This window comes from Aedes albopictus, chromosome 2, assembly GCF_035046485.1.
Source record: "Aedes albopictus strain Foshan chromosome 2, AalbF5, whole genome shotgun sequence".
Lineage (NCBI taxonomy): Eukaryota > Metazoa > Arthropoda > Insecta > Diptera > Culicidae > Aedes > Aedes albopictus.
In genome coordinates, this window is record NC_085137.1 from 229,402,118 (window position 1) to 229,420,216 (window position 18,099).

The window sequence follows — 18,099 nt, forward strand, 5'->3', positions numbered from 1 at the left end:
ATCTCATCATAAAACCGATTCACCTTTGCTGAAGCTGCCTTTGAACATGATCGATGACTTTCCGGTCGGTGATTCTCTGCACCTAATTGACTTAGGCATCATGAAAAGGCATCTATTAGGGTGGCGAGATGGAAATATGGGAAATTATCGAGCAAAATGGAGTGCTCGAACTACTGAAGAAATCTCCAGGCGACTAAAACTAATGAAAATGCCATCAGAAATACACCGTTCCGTTCGAGGTCTTGACTGTTTGGCGCACTGGAAGGGTACAGAATTTAGAACGTTCTTTTATTACCTTTCATTAGTAGTTTTGAAACCCGTGCTTCCAGCTGACTTATACGAACATTTCTTAGTATTATTTTGTGCTGTTACTATTTGTTCATCAAAAACATACTCACATTTGTTAAATTTGGCTCACAAACTTCTATTGCATTATATCGAAATATTCAAAAAGCTCTACGGTGAAGACTACATAACCAGCAATGTTCATAACTTGAACCATTTAGTTGACGATGTGAAAAAGTTTGGAGTACTGTCTGAATTTAATGCATACCCTTTTGAAAGCAAACTTTGTCAAATTAAAAATCTTTTGAGAACGGGAAACAACCCATTGTCACAAGCTGCAAAACGACTAATTGAAATAGATGAGGTGACACTTAATCAAAGTTACGATACAACCACGAAATGCAAAAAATTCCAAAATTAACAAAGGAAATAGTAGGAGAGAACATAACGCATAATTCTGTATCGCCGGAGTACGCTAAAGTTGAAATTAATGATTATTCGTTGAGCAATGACAGAGTTAATAAATGGTTTTTGACGAAATCTGGGAAAATCGTTGGAATGAAGCACGCGCGACATTTGGAAAACTCAGTTGAGATCTATGGTTCATCTTTGAAACAAATAGATGCCTTTTTCAAGAAGCCTATTTTATCTACTCGTCTCAGTATTTACATTTCAGATTGTAAAGATTGTTCACCAGAGTTTTACAATGTCAATGATATTAAATGTAAAATGGTAGCTATCCCCATTAGTCAATCGAGTGAGTTTGTATTTGTTCCGTTACTACATACACTTTAGAATAAATCAACCGATGTTTCGTTTACCAATAAAATTATAAAGAATAAAACATAGTATTTTTATCAATATTCAAAGGAATTGCATATGGATAATATATATTTGAAAAGCTGATGGGAACCAAATGCAAATTATTCAAATGACTGACGTGAAATCGCGAAGTGGATGGTATTGTCACAGAGTCTGTGGAATTGTCTTACATGACGGTCAGCTGTATTGATCTGTGATGATTTCGGAATGAAGCTAGATTATGTATTCGTTTCATATATACTTACTAGTACAATAACAACTTACTCCATCAGACAAAAGGTAGTTCCACTTCCCTAGATCTTCCCAATCAGTGCATGGAATGTTGTACCACATTATAAATGCACTATACAATTGCAATCTGTAGTATCTAACCCTAGTAACCAACCCTATTGACTATCATGTATTACCCAGAAGTATATAACCCTATTAACTGATACTGTACCTTTATGTATATTGATATACATTGGTGTGTGAAGAGGAGAATAATAAAGAAGTCGGGACGCGTGCTAAGGCAGTCAATCGAGGTAAAAGGTTTTTCTTCAAATACCATTATTCCGGATATTCCTCGATACTACAATTTGGCGACGAGGAGTAAAATGGCGAGTCAATTTGGTAAGTATTTCAGCACAAGTTCTCAGAAAAAGATATGAAGTGGATCAGTCGCTTAAATGCGGGGAAAATTGGTCTGATCCCACTCTGCGATAGAGCAGGTAACGGTAGTTAATGTTGAAATGGTTCAGTCGCTTAAATGCGGTTCGAAAATGTCTGAATCCATTCTGCGAAAGAGCAGGAATGAACGAAAAATAATGACGAAAATGGCGAAATAATGACGAAACTTAATTGCTTCAATGCGGAAAATGTAGTTACATAACCCCTGTTGTGAGAAAAAAGGAGGGCAGGCATTGCCGGAATGTGTAAATGTATTTGTGAGAAGGAAAAACTTTTCGGAAAAGAGTTTGTCTAGAGTGTGTACCACCGTTCTGGTGTGTAGTGTGAGGTTGAAATATAAGCAACGATGATTTGTATGCGTAGTACTGGCATCCCAACAAACATTTTTGCTGTATAAGCGTGGAACAAACCACTCTTAAGCAAACTTTAGCTTAAGAAACTGTTATTCAGCTACTTCTGTTTCTTGGGATGAGAGAGAACACAATCACATACAGTGTTATCGAATATGCGTTGGAAGAAATGACGTCATCATACACATAGCTATTTTTCGCTCCGTGTGTTTTGTGCTAACCTTCAATCCCGCTCCGTTGACTTGAGTTGATTCTGATAGCCGTGTAGTTGTAGATGAACTGTCAAAAGTATAATAATGTTTACATCGGAAAACAGATTTTCTTGCGGAGAACTATCTAAAGTGTTTCGTGAGGTATTTTGTAGTAGAGTTTTTTTGAAATTGTTTAGAGTGCTCGAAATAGATTGATATTAACGCCGTGGTTGTGTTTTGATCAATTGCAGATATGATCCGCTCGCTGGGACTGCAGCTGCAGATGTTCGATTACGCAGCCCACACCGATGATGTTGGTATCGAGTGGAAGAAGTGGCTGAGGTCGTTCGAAACGATGATTCGCGCCAGCCGAATCGAGGACGAAGATTGGAAGAAGGATTTGTTGCTCCATTATGCGGGGCCAAGCGTCCAACAACTTTTCGACACACTACCGGAGCCGGCTGGAGTTGAGATGCGCGGTCCATTACTCAATATCGAGAATTACACCCCCAACATGACAAGTTACGAGGAGGCACGAGCAAGATTGAATGAATTCTTTCTGCCTAAGGAAAATTCCACATATGAGCGTCATTTACTGCGCCAAATGAAGCAGAAAACAGGCGAAAGTATTGATGCATTCACCATTCGGTTGCGCGTGCAGGCAGAACGATGTGGATTTGGTGACCGAATGGAAGAAAACATCAAGGACCAGATCATCCAAAATTGTCAGTCAGCCACACTGCGGCGAGATTTGTTGAAAAGAGGAGACGCAAGCCTGGAGGAAGTCCTCAGCGTTGCGAAGATTTTCGAAACGGTCGCTCAACAAGAGAAATCGTTTGCCGCAGGAGAAGCTCCAAAACCGGCCTTCAGCGAAGTAAACAAAATCGATGCCAAACCATATGCAGCCAAGCGGAAGCGTTTTGCCGAAGCGACAACATTTGATTGCCACCGTTGCGGATACATTGGACATTTAGCGAAGGACGCGATGTGCCCTGCGAAAGGTAAGACGTGCAACAGATGTGGCGGAAAAGATCACTTTGCGAAAAAGTGTCGCAAGGACAGGCAGAGGAACCGATCAGACAGCAACCGGTGGATGGGAAGTCAGCGGAACATGAGCCGAGACAACAACCTCGACAACCAGAATGCTGCTGCCGATTCGGACGTAGTGAAACACATTGTTGATGAGAACACCGAATACGTTTTCAACGTGACTACGAGCGATAGCGATGGTGAAATCCCGTGCGAGATTGGTGGCGTCGTTATGTCTGCAGTGATTGATTCCGGTTCGAAACATAACTTGTTGTGCCAGGACGATTGGGAGAAATTGAAAACCAACAAGGTGGTCGTGTCTAATCAACGCCGAGAGTCGACGAAAGTGTTTAAAGCGTACGGAGGACAACCTTTGCCATTGGTTGGTGTGTTCACTGCCATGGTCAAGATGGGAAATAAAAGCGATCTGGCAGAATTTTATGTCATAAAAGGAAAGGGCAAAATTCTTATCGGCCGCGACACGGCAATGGCTATGGGAGTCTTGCGAATTGAAGTTCCAGTTAACGAAGTCAGCACTGAACGTGGCAAGTTGGGGACGATCAGAGACATCATCGTCGACATTCCGATAAAACCTGACATTGCACCTGTTATTCAACCGTACCGGCGCGTACCAGTTGCGCTGGAAAAGATGGTAGACAAGAAGATCGATGAGCTGCTTGATCAGGGCGTTATCGAGCCAGTAAACGGACCAGCCAAGTGGGTTTCACCTGTCGTCGTTGTGCCCAAGGGAACAGACGATGTTCGCATTTGCGTTGACATGCGACGGGCCAATGAAGCGGTGGAAAGAGAAAACCATCCGTTGCCGACATTCGAGGACTTTCTTCCGCATTTGTCGAAGGCAAAGGTGTTTTCTCGCTTGGACGTCAAGACTGCTTTTCATCAGGTAGGCTGAGGTTCTGTTGTCAGAATCGATTTCGACATTTATATTCGTTTTTATTATATTTTGTTGTTGATTTCGGCATTGATGGACGTTTAACTGAATTACTCCCATCAATTAATTCATATAAATAAATGTTTCCAACACACAATAAGAAGTGTTTGATTTTAGGTTGAAATTTCGGACCAATCACGTGATATCACGACCTTTATTACGCGCAAAGGATTATTCCGCTATACTCGACTGATGTTTGGAATTAATTGCGCTCCAGAACTGTTCCAAAAGTCGATGGAACAGGTTCTAAGCGGATGTGAAGGTTGCTTAGTATTCATCGATGACGTCATCGTGTTTGGGTCAGACCAAAAGGAGCATGACATGCGTCTGGAGAAGGTTCGTCTCAGACTCCAGGAGAGGAACGTTGCACTAAATGAAGACAAGTGTATTTACGGAGTGAACGAAGTTGAATTCTTGGGTCATGTCTTGTCGGAAGATGGAATCAAACCAAGCTGGAGTCAATTCGCAATTTCCGAGAGCCAAGATCCGCAGAAGAAATTAGAAGTTTTCTCGGTCTGGTTAACTACGTGGGGAAGTTTATTCCTGATTTGGCCACACTGACCCATCCTTTACGACAACTAACGATTCAGGGGCAAAAATTCCTTTGGGGGCGAGATCAGCAGCTCGCGTTCAATAACCTGAAAGCTCACATGGTTGACCCGAAGACGCTTGGTTATTTCGACGATGATGACCGTACACAGCTGGTGGCTGACGCAAGCCCAGTCGGTTTGGGCGCTGTACTCATACAAGTAAACGACCACGGACCCAGGATCATCGCGTATGCTAGCAAGAGCTTGTCTGATGTAGAAAAACGGTACGCTCAAATCGAAAAAGAAGCTTTGGCTCTCGTATGGGCGGTGGAACGGTTCCACTTTTATTTGTATGGCCGGACGTTTGAATTGATCACCGATCACAAACCCCTGGAGACGATATTCGGAGCTCGTTCAAAGCCATGCGCGAGGATCGAAAGATGGGTTGTTCGATTGCAGGCTTACAAAGGAAAAGTTATATACAGACCAGGTAAAACAAACATCGCTGACCCGTTATCGCGACTGGCAATTACAGCAGATACAACAGGTATAACGTTCGATGAATGCGCGGAACATTATGTGCAATGGGTAGCATCGAATGCAATGCCTGTAGCGCTAAAGATAAAAGAAATAGAGCTTGCATCGGAAACTGATAACTCGATCCAGTCAGTTCGTGTTGCGCTGGACCAAGGAGTGTGGTCAGATGACGCGTCAGCGTTCAAACTGTTCGAGACCGAACTTTGCTTTGCTGGGAAGATTCTTCTACGTGGTAATAGAATGGTGATCCCGGAATGTTTGAGGAAGCAAACCTTGGACCTGGCTCACGAGGGTCACCCGGGCATGACAGTTATGAAGCAAAGACTGCGAGCGAAGGTGTGGTGGCCGAAGTTGGATGCTCAGGTTGAACAGCATGTCAAAAACTGCAGGGGATGCATGTTAGTAGCTGCACCTTCTGCTCCGGAACCGATGAAACGTAGGGAATTACCGTCAAGCCCATGGCAACATGTCGCTGTTGATTTTCTTGGTCCACTTCCTTCGGGTCATTACTTATTTGTTGTAGTTGACTATTTCAGTCGCTACATAGAGATTGAAGTCATGAAGAAGACGGATTCCAAAGAAACTATTAAGAGATTGGAATCCATTTTTGCCCGATTCGGCCTACCGCTGTCAGTAACGGCCGACAACGGTCCCCAATTCGCGAGTGAGGAGTTTCGAGTATACTGTGAGTCAAATAACATTAAACTGATCAGCACCACTCCTTACTGGCCACAACAGAACGGCGAAGTTGAACGTCAAAATCGTTCAATTTTGAAAAGATTAACGATTAGTCAAGCCATGGACACGGACTGGGTTGAGGAGCTGAATAAATATTTACTCATGTATCGTTCAACACCACATACAACGACGAAAAGGACGCCCTCCGAAATGCTTTTTGGGTACAATATCCGTGATAAGCTTCCATCCATTTATCAACCCAAAGAAGTAGATGAGGAATTGATTGATCGCGACAAAGAGATGAAAGAAAAGGGTAAGCTATATGCCGATTAGGGTGCCAATGAAAATCGAATTTTCGAATTTCAAAAACGGGTAGTGCTCAAAAGTTTCGTCTCCTCAAAAAAAGTCCCCATGCAAAATTTCAGCTCAATCGGACTTCGCTAAGGGGTGGCCCAAAGCGGTCAAAGTTTGGCTGTTTTGAAACACGAAAAATATCCCAAGGTAGGGATACATGAAAATTTCGAAATCGAAAAAATTTTTTTGATGCCAAATGCCTTAAAAGTGCATGAAACGTCGAGATCTGGTGTTATCTCAAAAAATTTTTTTTGGAAAAAAATTGACTTTTTGGACTTAGAAAATTTTTGAGTTGGGGGAGTGAAATTAATTTGAAATGGAGGAATTGAATTTAGTTGCTGAAATATTCATAGCAATAGTACTGGAACATGTCTTATATCATCGTTGGCAACTGCTAGCATATTATATATCATATATCGTTAGGGTGGTTCACTTATTTTGCATTAGGGTGGCCCTTTTTGTAGAAAAATTTCAAAAATAAGATAATAGTATTAAAAAATCTCTTATAAAACTGTAAGTCATTTTCAATGTTGAATATATATATATATATATATATATATAATGCTTCATTAGGGTGGCTCATTTATTTTTAATTAGGGTGGTTCTGTTGAGATGAAAATTAAGAACAAAAAAATATTTCCAGAAAATATACCACTCATATTTTTGTATAGTTTAAAATCATGATCCTTTATTGGCATGTAACACTTTGTTAAGATATTCCTAGACCAACATGTGGAAAGGGCGTAACAACCATTGCCAATTTCTGCTTCTCATGTCCCTGGATTCTTTTACCAGTAACAGATAGAGCTGACTCTTCTCTATATGTTAATGGGAAAAGTTTGCATAAAATATTGAGATACGCTCAGGATGGACGAGAAAAGTAAGCGTTTGCAATGGTTGTTCCGCAACACAAATGTTGGTCCAGATTGTTATTATGGTTTAAAATAAGGAATAATAAACTGATTTTAAACGGATCCAAATTATGACAGCTTGATAGGCGATGATGATGTGCAACAAAAGTTTCCTGTTTATCTTTTCTAAAAAGATTCTTGGCCTTGGGCAGCTTCATTTCCGAAAACACAGTTACGTTGCTGGAGAAAGGACAACAGTAGGTTGCTTTCTATCCATCTAAACAAAATATACCTTAGCTACAAGATTACCATATAGCATACCGAAGTGGTGAGTGAACCTAAACTCTAACGTGATACGAAAACATACAATAATTTAACGTTGGAATCAAACACACGATGACAAAAGAAAGGAAGATCACTGCTTTCCATAATACGAGATAGATGGGAAAAAATATTTATTCACTAAAAATGTTCCTTTACCGACACACTTTTGCGTTACCTAAGCCAGCTTAACAAAAGTTAGCACGATTTATCGTATTCATTGTAAAATATATTGAAAAACTGGTTTCTGTCTTCGTGTGCTGCAATTTCTGTAAACAATGACCTTAATTTGATAAAATCAACTCGAATGTTGATTTTTTTTTTTATATATCTTTATTATCGAGATTTTCAGCCTATGGCTGGTTCATCTCCTCGAATGTTGATGTTTTTCGGATAACCAACCGAAATGGTATGTTCGACATACGTAATGTCTGAAGTTCATAGGCACAAACATGTTTGATAGGATCGCTCAAAATCTACAAGGCTGTTGACGAAGAAGTTGCCAAAGCAGTACATAAAGGGTTCTTGAAACATCTGCAGTTTTTGGATAGTAATCGCAATATCTTTTCAGCCATATTTTGATATCATATAATCAAAAAATGTGTCTGGTAAATCCATAATCGAATCAAACGACATTTTTACACTTGAACTGCATTCATTTGTACAAGGCAGTCAGCACACAAAAGAATTATTGCACAGCGAAACATTTTTTGTCTTAGAAGCGAACTTATTAAAAAAAAAAATTTGGTCAGTCACAAAAGCAAACTTATGTGTCTCTGATAGTTTTTGGGTCGCTGAATCCAAATCCGGGCTCAGATTTGCTCCAGCACGTCAGGATTTTGAGCTATACCTCAATTTATAGGGCAAAATATGTGATTTTGGGCTTTTTTTACTGCAAGCCATTAAGTATGGAAATTATGTTTTAAAGCAATCAAAGTGTAAATTCGTCGAATAACATCTAAACTAACGATTTATGCCATATATTTCGTTTTACCTAAGTTTGCTTTTGAGACAGACTAAAATTTAATTTTTGTTTCGCTGTGTTATGTGCTCTCTCTCTTCCGGAATCCTTGTTGGAAACTGATATTACGCAGAGGAATAGCAAAAAAGAAAATGGAAATAGAAGTTCACAAAAATCAGATGTAATTTAAGAACATTTATTCGATGTAATGTACCAAAAACCTATCAGCATGAATTTAGTAAATATCACAAAACCGTTCCCACTCGTTCGTTACGTCCCTTTTACTACGACCAGGCTTGTTCGCACTGAGCGTATGAAAATTATGCTCTATTGATTTGCACCACCGAAATCATCGTATTTATTAAATATTCCTATTTTAACTGATAGATGGATGTTGAAATAATTTAAATGTCTTTTCGAACTGTCAAAAAACCGCACCGCAGTACAACACTGAGCACACGGAGAGAATTTCACTCGGGTGAATTTTAACGCTCCGTGCGGAACTGCGAGCATAAATTTCATCCGCTCAGTACGGACATGCTTGGTCATGACCATTGCAAAAGTAAATTATATCTGCAAATACCGCATTAATGAAAAAACAAAAAACAGTTTACTCTTCAAACTAAACTCTTCTTCCTCATAGAATCAGCTGAATAAATGTTTACTCGAATTTTTGAATTTAGTCTCACAAAACTTTTCAAAATCTTACAATGAGATTAACCTCTCTAGTAAATTAATCTCTTTAGTAGTCCGTACCACAATATTTAATTCTGTAGATAGAAATCGGTTTTAATCACTATGTGATTAATGAAATAGAACGAGAGGAGAGATAATAATTAGAGAATATCTCATTATAGATAAGTCACCGAAAGATTTGTAGGAAATCATGGCTTGAAGCTATACGAAAAATATTACCTGGTTGAATTTTATGGAAGTATTTTTTGATCTTAATTTCCAAAAAAAACAACCCTAATGGAAAATACAATACAAATACAAATACTATTATCGTTTTTTTTTATTTATTTTTCTACAAAAAGGACCACCCTTATGCAAAATAAGTGAAGCACCAAAAAAATAAACAGATTCAAAATTTAAAAAAGAAAATAAAATATTTCATGAATAATTGGGGATACGCCCGGGAGGGACAGGAGAAGCAGAAATTTGCAATGGTTGTTGCGTCCTTTCAACATGTTGCTCTAGGAATATCTTAACAAAGTGTTACATGCCAATAAAGGATCATGATATTAAACTATACAAAAATATGAGTGGTAAATTTTCGGGAAATATTTTTTTGTTCTTAATTTCCATCTCAAAGAACCACCCTAATTAAAAATAAATGAGCCGTCCTAATGAAATATTATATATATTCAACATTGAAAATGACTTACAGTTTTATAAGAGATTTTTTAATACTATTATCTTATTTTTGAAATTTTTCTACAAAAAGGGCCACCCTAATGCAAAATAAGTGAACCACCCTAACGATATGTGATATATAATATGCTATCAGTTGCCAACGATGATATAAGACATGTTCCAGTACTATTGCTATCAATATTTCAGCAACTAAATTCAATTCCACCATTTCAAATTAATTTCACTCCCCCAACTCAAAAATTTTCTAAGTCCAAAAATTCATTTTTTTTCCAAAAAAAAATTTTTGAGATAACACCAGATCTCGACGTTTCATGCACTTTTAAGGCATTTGGCATCAAAAAAAAATTTTCGATTTCGAAATTTTCATGTATCCCTACCTTGGGATATTTTTCGTGTTTCAAAACAGCCAAACTTTGACCGCTTTGGGCCACCCCTTAGCGAAGTCCGATTGAGCTGAAATTTTGCATGGGGACTTTTTTTGAGGAGACGAAACTTTTGAGCACTACCCGTTTTTGAAATTCGATGGTCAAATTTTTCCCATACGTTCCATTGGCACCCTAATGAGCATGAATGCATAAAATCCCGTGTGATGAAATGGTCAATTAGTTTATAACAGCAGTCCATACCGTTGGCCTTGCCATCTGTGCCACAAATGAAACCCATGCTGGAGATGTATTTCCCTGCCGCATCTGGTTCTTTCAGACTCTCTTCCAAAGAGTCCAACATATCAACTGAGTCTACCGGTTCAAATACAACCTTGCTTGGATCTCTTGGTTCAGTATTTCTGGTCATATCTTTTTCCATCAAATAGTCGACACCAGTTTGTAACTTTGCAACCGCTTGCATTATCTTCAGTTGATTATTTACGATTACCTGTTGGTTTTCCAGAATCGTTTGGTGGCTTTCGTTTGTGTTGGTATCCAGTTCATTGACTTGCATCAAATCCGGAGATAGTAACATTCCTGATGGCCCCGCCTGGCATCCGTTTGCTTCGGTAGCGAACAACATAATTGTGTTACCCATCGAGCTGGAGAAGCACTGGTGAGAGCACTACACTGGGTCATTACCAAGATTTGGGAGGAGGAAGTATTACCGGAGGAATGGATGGAAGGTATCGTGTGTCCCATCTACAAAAAGGGCGACAAGTTGGATTGCGGGAACTACCGCGCGATCACACTACTGAGCGCTGCCTACAAGATACTCTCTCAAATTTTATGCCGCCGTCTATCACCGATTGCAAGAGAGTTCGTGGGGCAATATCAGGCTGGATTTATGGGTGAACGCGCTACAACGTACCAGATGTTCGCCATCCGCCAGGTGTTGCAGAAATGCCGCGAATACAACGTGCCCACACATCACTTGTTCATCGATTTCAAATCGGCGTATGATACAATCGATCGAGAACAGCTATGGCAGATTATGCACGAATACGGATTCCCGGATAAACTGATACGGTTGATCAAGGCGACGATGGATCGAGTGATGTGCGTAGTTCGAGTATCAGGGACACTCTCGAGTCCCTTCGAATCTCGCAGAGGGTTACTGCAAGGTGATGGTCTTTCGTGCTTGCTGTTCAACATTGCTTTGTAGGGTGTAATACGAAGAGCGGGGATAAACACGAGTGGGACGATTTTCACGAAGTCCGTTCAGCTGCTTGGTTTCGCCGATGATATTGATATTATTGCTCGTAAATTTGAGACGATGGCGGAAACGTACATCCGACTAAAGAGTGAAGCCAAGCGAATCGGATTAGTCATTAATGTGTCGAAGACAAAGTACATGATGGCAAAGGGCTCCAGGGAGGAATCACCGCGCCCGCCACCCCGAATTCATATCGACGGTGATGAAATCGAGGCGGTTGAAGAATTCGTGTACTTGGGCTCACTGGTGACCGACGACAACGACACCAGCAGAGAAATTCAGAGGCGCATTGTGGCAGGAAATCGTGCCTACTTTGGACTCCGCAGAACTCTACGATCGAATAAAGTTCGCCGTAACACGAAGTTAACCATCTACAAAACGTTGATTAGACCGGTCGTCCTCTATGGGCACGAAACATGGACCCTACGTGCAGAGGACCAACGCGCCCTTGGAGTTTTCGAACGGAAGGTGTTGCGTACCATCTACGGCGGAGTGCAGATGGAAGACGGGACTTGGAGAAGGCGAATGAACCACGAGCTGCATCAGCTGCTGGGAGAACCAACCATCGTCCATACCGCGAAAATCGGGAGGCTACGGTGGGCGGGTCACGTCATCAGGATGTCGGATAGCAACCCGACTAAAATGGTTCTCGAGAGTCATCCGACCGGTACAAGACGACGTGGAGCGCAGCGAGCTAGGTGGGTCGACCAAGTGGAGGACGATCTGCGGACCCTACGCAGAGTGCGGAACTGGAGACAAACAGCCATGGACCGAGTGGAATGGAGGCGGCTACTATGTACAGCAGAGGCCACCCCGGCCTTAGCCTGACCGGTAAGTAAGTATGCTGAGGGTGACGGGTTCGATTCCCGGTCGGTCCAGGATCTTTTCGTAAAGGAAATTTCCTTGACTTCCTTGGGCATAGAGTATCTTCGTGCCTGCCACACGGATATACACATGCAAAATGGTCATTGGCAGAGGAAGCTCTCAGTTAATAACTGTGGAAGTGCTCATAGAACACTAAGCTGAGAAGCAGGCTTTGTCCCAATGAGGACGTTACGCCAAGAAGAGGAGAGAGAGGCACGTCTGTCATTGCTATTTCGTCTAGTTTTTATTGAGTAATGGTGTTAAGTTGAATCAAATTAGGTTGTTGTCCTCAGCATTAGTGGTAGCAACTATGGCCATACGAAATAATCTATAAGATTCAGATTGGGTGAAGTACGGACTCATTTTGTTTTGATCTTTAAAATTGCTAAACTTGTCGCTGTGCCTGTTTTAATGATTCTTGTTTTGTCAAAATGCAAGGCTGCGTTATATCTCAGTTTAATCCATAATTATCTTTTCCAAAACTTGATTATGTCCCTATTGTGGCAAATTTTAACCAAAATTGGCCTTATATAATGTATTTATGCCTTTTTCATAGATTTAAGCATATTTTGCCTAAACTTGCAAATTTATCAGCATACCATCGCTGAAATAGCAGTGTAAAGCTTTTGTCTATTAATTTAGTTATTTAAATTTATTATAGTGAGATGTAAACTTAAAAGTCAACGTTTTAGACTTCTGTAGCTTGAGCAACTTATCGAAAATTATTCCAGCGCGCCGGAGCTAAAAAGCTTTAGATACATCTAAGGCTTATAAAAAAAGTACAAAAAGACAAAACCATCAGACAAATGATCAGTGTTGTATGACCTTTCATTTACTTTGAAAATCTTAATTACAGATGTTAAATTAATTCAAGTTATATGGTGTATTCGAACTTATTGAACACCGTGTATGTGTCTCTGACGGATTTTGGGCCGCTGCATCCGAATCCGGGCTCAGGTTTGCTCCAACACATCGCAATTTCGAGCTATACCTCAATTTATAGGGCAAAATATGCGATTTTGAGCTTTTCTGACTGCAACTCGAGCAGAGGTCAAATACTGACGATCAAAATGTAATATTGGTTTGTTTGAGATAAGAGGTAAAAGTACTGAAAATAATAACAAAAAAATGCTCTTGAACCATCTCACCAACAGCAAAATTTGATATTTGAAGATTAATCAAATAGCTCAGTGCTATTGGTTAGATCTTACCAAAAGCTAAATGTGCTATGATGATGATGTTCCAGGAGAGCCAAGGGCTTAAAGTCTCTCTAATAAAGACAAATCAATCAATCAATCAATGATCCAGGAGTAAAATTGAGATACTATTTTCAGTACTTTTATCTCTTATCTCAAACAAACATATCACTTTTTGATCTCCGTATCAAAATAAGCTATTATTGAACTATTTTACTCTGCTCGGGAAGCCATTAAAGCATGGCCATATTTTTTAAGCATTCAAAAGGTAAAATGGCCAATTAACATCTAAATTGGCCATTTTATCTTTTGAATGCTTAAAAAATATGTCCATGCTTTAATGACTTGCAGTCAAAAAAGCTCAAAATCGCATATTTTGCCCTATAAATTGAGGTATAGCTCAAAATTGCGATGTGCTGGAGCAAACCTGAGTCCGGATTCGGATTCAGCGGCCCAAAATCTGTCAGAGACACATAAGTTTGCTCTTGAGACAAAAAAGAAATGCATCGACCGAACCTTGACGCCTGCCTGACAGTCTGACGTTGCAGTTATCGAATTTTGTTCGCTAAGTGAAACGTAAACAAACATGTTGCAGTTATCGAACGTCTACTGTATCTCGATTGAACAACTCAAGTAGTCATACTGTTGAAGCAACACTTATTGACATGTATTACTCTACAAAGTGGGAAGGTTCTCATAATTTAATGATTTTTTTTCATAGGTAGGGTCACACAAAAGAACATAAATTGAAAAAAAAAATCAGGGTCGCCTTATTTTCCGGAAAACTCCAGTGGAAAACAAATATTTTCCACAGACACCACCTACTTTGAAAAATCCTAACTTATAAACGAAGTATCGTAGATACAATGTTTTTTTTTTGTGAAATCGTAAGCAAATTTTCTCAGCAATTGAAATATTCACAAGGCTTACAAAAGTTCTCCAGTAGCTGTGAGATTCGGACGTGTTTCACATCTTGTTCCACACAGTCGATTCAACTACTTTGCTTCCAATGCACAATGGTCCAAGGGCCGTATTTATCTGGAAAAAATACATACGCCTAAACTTAGTTTTAGCTATATGCAGTCTTCAAGCAAGTTCCTTCATATTTTTTGAACATTTTTTATTCAATATTGTGAAATTGCCGTCCAAATGGTTTTTTAATTTATACCGTCCTGGCTTTGCTCACTTGCAAAAAGAGGCAGCTTTTCCAAATCGAGCGCATTTGTTTACGAATTTTTAAGATTGGTGCTCTTGCAAACGTGAGTAGGGGTCTAAGTCGGCCATTGTGGCAGCCATATTTGTACTCTGATGTTTCTCCTTAACACGATTTCAGAATGGCGCAAGTCAATTTTATTTCTTTAAATTTTTTCTACAGATCTTATTCTCATCTTTCAATGGAGAACAGAAAAGGTGTTTTTCGTTTAAATCGTTTATATTCATTTCGAAAATATGAATTTTTTAAAGAAAAATGGCCCTAAGTACGAAAATGCAAAAGATGAGCGACTCCAAGCAACAGCATCAAAATTTAAGAAATTTTTCAATTCATGATTTTCTATTAAGATATGATTTTCTATTTTTTGAAATGGTCGCTCAGGATCGACTTGAATGTCTCCGGGGAATCCCTCAGTAGATTTAATACATTCTAATGGAATCTCACAATTATTAATCATAAATCATACACCGTGTCCAATAAGTTCTCATACAAAATCAAATTGAATTCAATTCACATCTGCAATCAGGATTTTCAAAGTAAACTTATTTATTGAAAGGCCAACTAACACTGGCCAAATACAGCATTTGTTTTGGAATTAACTGTCCTTTATCCATCTCTGCTGATCGCTTATGAGTCGTAAGTCTATTCCAGCTGGCACGCACACCATTTCAACGGTATTTCGTCTCATTTTAAAGAGTAATAGTTTTATGTTGAAACAAACTGGGTTTCTGTCCTCACCATTACTTGTAGCAACTATGACCAGAAGAGAAAAAATATGAGATTCTGTATTGGTGAAGTACGAAGTTATTTTATTTTGTACAAAATCAATCGTGAATTAAATAAAAATGTCCATTTACCTGTTTTAATGAGTTTTGTTGTATTAAAGAAGCATGACTGCATCTTATCTTGTAGAATCAACTCGATTCACACCATTTTCACATGCTTGTATCCCTATTGTGGTAAATTTTGTCCAAAATTTACGTTTTATGACGTTTATCTTTAATATAACGATCATTTTCAAGGAAATCTGCCCAAGGTGAGCTTACTTGCAAATTTCTTACCATATCATCACTAAAATTGTATTGTTTTAGCCTTAGTATATCCTTCTGGTACAATACTTGGGATAAAAACTCTAAATTTTACCTTATGGACTCTTTTTAGCTACCGTCAGAGCCGTAGCGTGGGGTTGGCCAGGTTGGCCCCCGCCAAGGGCGCCAGCCTCTAAGGGGCGCCGAAAAGGTCTAAGGCTAGAAGGAACAGTATGATGCTATTGTTTTCTTGTATGTTACCAAGACTTCAAAATTTCTGAGATTGATCGAGTGTTTTTTACATTACGTTATTCTCAAAAATTCGGTCTCTAGATTATTTCTCATGATGTTACCTGGGAATTTAGCTTGTTTTTATTTTTATTTTGAGAAGCTATTTTGGTATTTTTGAACGAGCAAAGCAAAATCAATAAGTTTTCGAAATTCTAGTGAAAGTTTTTCTCTGAAAATTACTGGAAACTTATTTATTGAATATTTTAGAGTGTTTACAACAAGTATCTTGAATAAAAAATATTTAGACAATGCTTTTTCTGATCGTGTTATTGTTATTATCAATAAATGTTTCTTTTGGCTTAAACTCCTGTAAATCTAACAAAAATCATTCAAGTCGTATTCACCCACAAAACAACCAGTGATTTTATTTAGGTTCATGCCCTCAAAACAAATGAAATATTTCGGGAATTTCTTCATAAATTTCGCTAGGTTTTTCTTCCGATTTTGCTGGTTTTTTTTAAGAAAATCTTTCAAAAAAATATTTCAGAAATTCCTCAAAAGATTTCTTTGAAAAATTTTCAAAGAATTTCTCCAGAAATTCTCTCAAAATCTCCTCCAAAGATTATTAAAAAAACAAAAAACATTTTTTTTCTGGAGATTCTTACTAAAAATTCTCGAAGAATCCCTTCAGAAATGCCTTCAAGGAGGTTTTTAGGAAGTTATCTAGGAATTTATTCAGAAATGAGTCAAAGGATTCCTCTCAACATTTTTCCATGGATATTTAATAATTTCCTTCAATGGATTCCTGCAAAAAATGTCTGTAAGTATTACTTGTAGTGTCTACCTAATGGTTGTTTGCATAGGATATCTACCTACATGAAATACTATTCATGACAATACCTAAATGTCTAGGTATGATTCATTATGTCTATCTAAGGTACTATAAATACTAGGCCTGTCCAGCTTTTCAAAAATGTTCTCTGATTCTCAAGTCCACCCCCATATTTTGATTGGCATCCTGAAAGAAGTAACTGGTCAAAATTTCAGCCAAATCCATTGAAATTAAGAGGTGCATCAAATCAAATTTGTGTTTTTCGATTATTTATTAAATACGGGTGGTTATTGGACCACACAGCAGAGACTGCACAAGCCTTGGACTTGTCAACAACTTTATTATTCCTCTTTTGAAGGATATAAAATTACTAAGTAACGCTTCAGTAGATTTGTTTAATAATTCCTCCAGATATTCCATTAGAAATTACTATAGGGATTCCTTCAGAAGTCCCTCTGAGAATGAATTCTTTCAGAAATTCTTCTAGGGATTTTTGAAAGAAAATCTTCTTTAAAACTGTACTATGCTCACTAGGGATTGATCCATAAATTTCTGCTAGAATTTCACTAGAAAAGTTTTCATGAATGTCTTCATAAATTCCTCCATAAAATTATAAATTTGGAATTTATTCAGAAATTTCTACAGGTTTTCCGTTACAAAAACTGACACTTCATCCAAAATTTCTTCACGAATTACTCCATGAATTCCATTTAGAATGCTTACTTAAATTTCTTGAAGATTTCAATCATTTATTCCTCCGGATAAATGCAGGAATTCTTCCACAATCTTTTTTATAATTTCATTCAATGAATCCAGCAAAAAATCTTCCAGAGATTTTAACAAAAACTCATAGAGATTCCTTCAGGAATTTCTGCTGGTATTCCTTCATTTCCATGGTTAGTCTAATGATTCCTGATGATTTACTTACAGATCTTCTAAGAAATATTTTGATTGAACTTCAGAAGAAACTTTTGGTGAAGTTATCAGAAAATTCTGGTAAAATCAATTGAAGCTATAGCCAAAGATTAGTAAAAACGTTTGAGGCTTTCTGAAAGCTCCTGAAATTCAACTCAGTGTTTTTGAAAACAAAATTCATCCTAAAAATCCGGGAACACTAAGATTTCATCAAAAAATGTATGCATCATTCACGTTAAGAATCTGAAATCTCATTTCTAACTATTGTGTTG

General features: G+C 38.5%; 2 protein-coding genes and 1 long non-coding RNA gene across 5 annotated transcripts in view; 1 reads left to right on the forward strand and 2 right to left on the reverse strand.

Moving 5' to 3' along the window:
- LOC134287952 (uncharacterized) overlaps positions 1-18,099 on the reverse strand; it is a 746,963-nt gene that overhangs the window by 624,530 nt on the left and 104,334 nt on the right. The window lies entirely within an intron of this gene.
- LOC109401385 (cGMP-dependent 3',5'-cyclic phosphodiesterase) overlaps positions 1-18,099 on the reverse strand; it is a 239,401-nt gene that overhangs the window by 155,959 nt on the left and 65,343 nt on the right. The gene's annotated exons all lie outside the window — the stretch shown is intronic.
- LOC115259186 (uncharacterized protein K02A2.6-like) lies at positions 1,470-4,859 on the forward strand. Its single transcript, XM_062854672.1, has 3 exons — positions 1,470-1,719; positions 2,569-4,250; positions 4,416-4,859. The coding sequence occupies exons 1-3, from the start codon at positions 1,554-1,556 to the stop codon at positions 4,857-4,859; spliced, it is 2,292 nt and encodes a 763-aa protein (XP_062710656.1). The 5' UTR covers positions 1,470-1,553.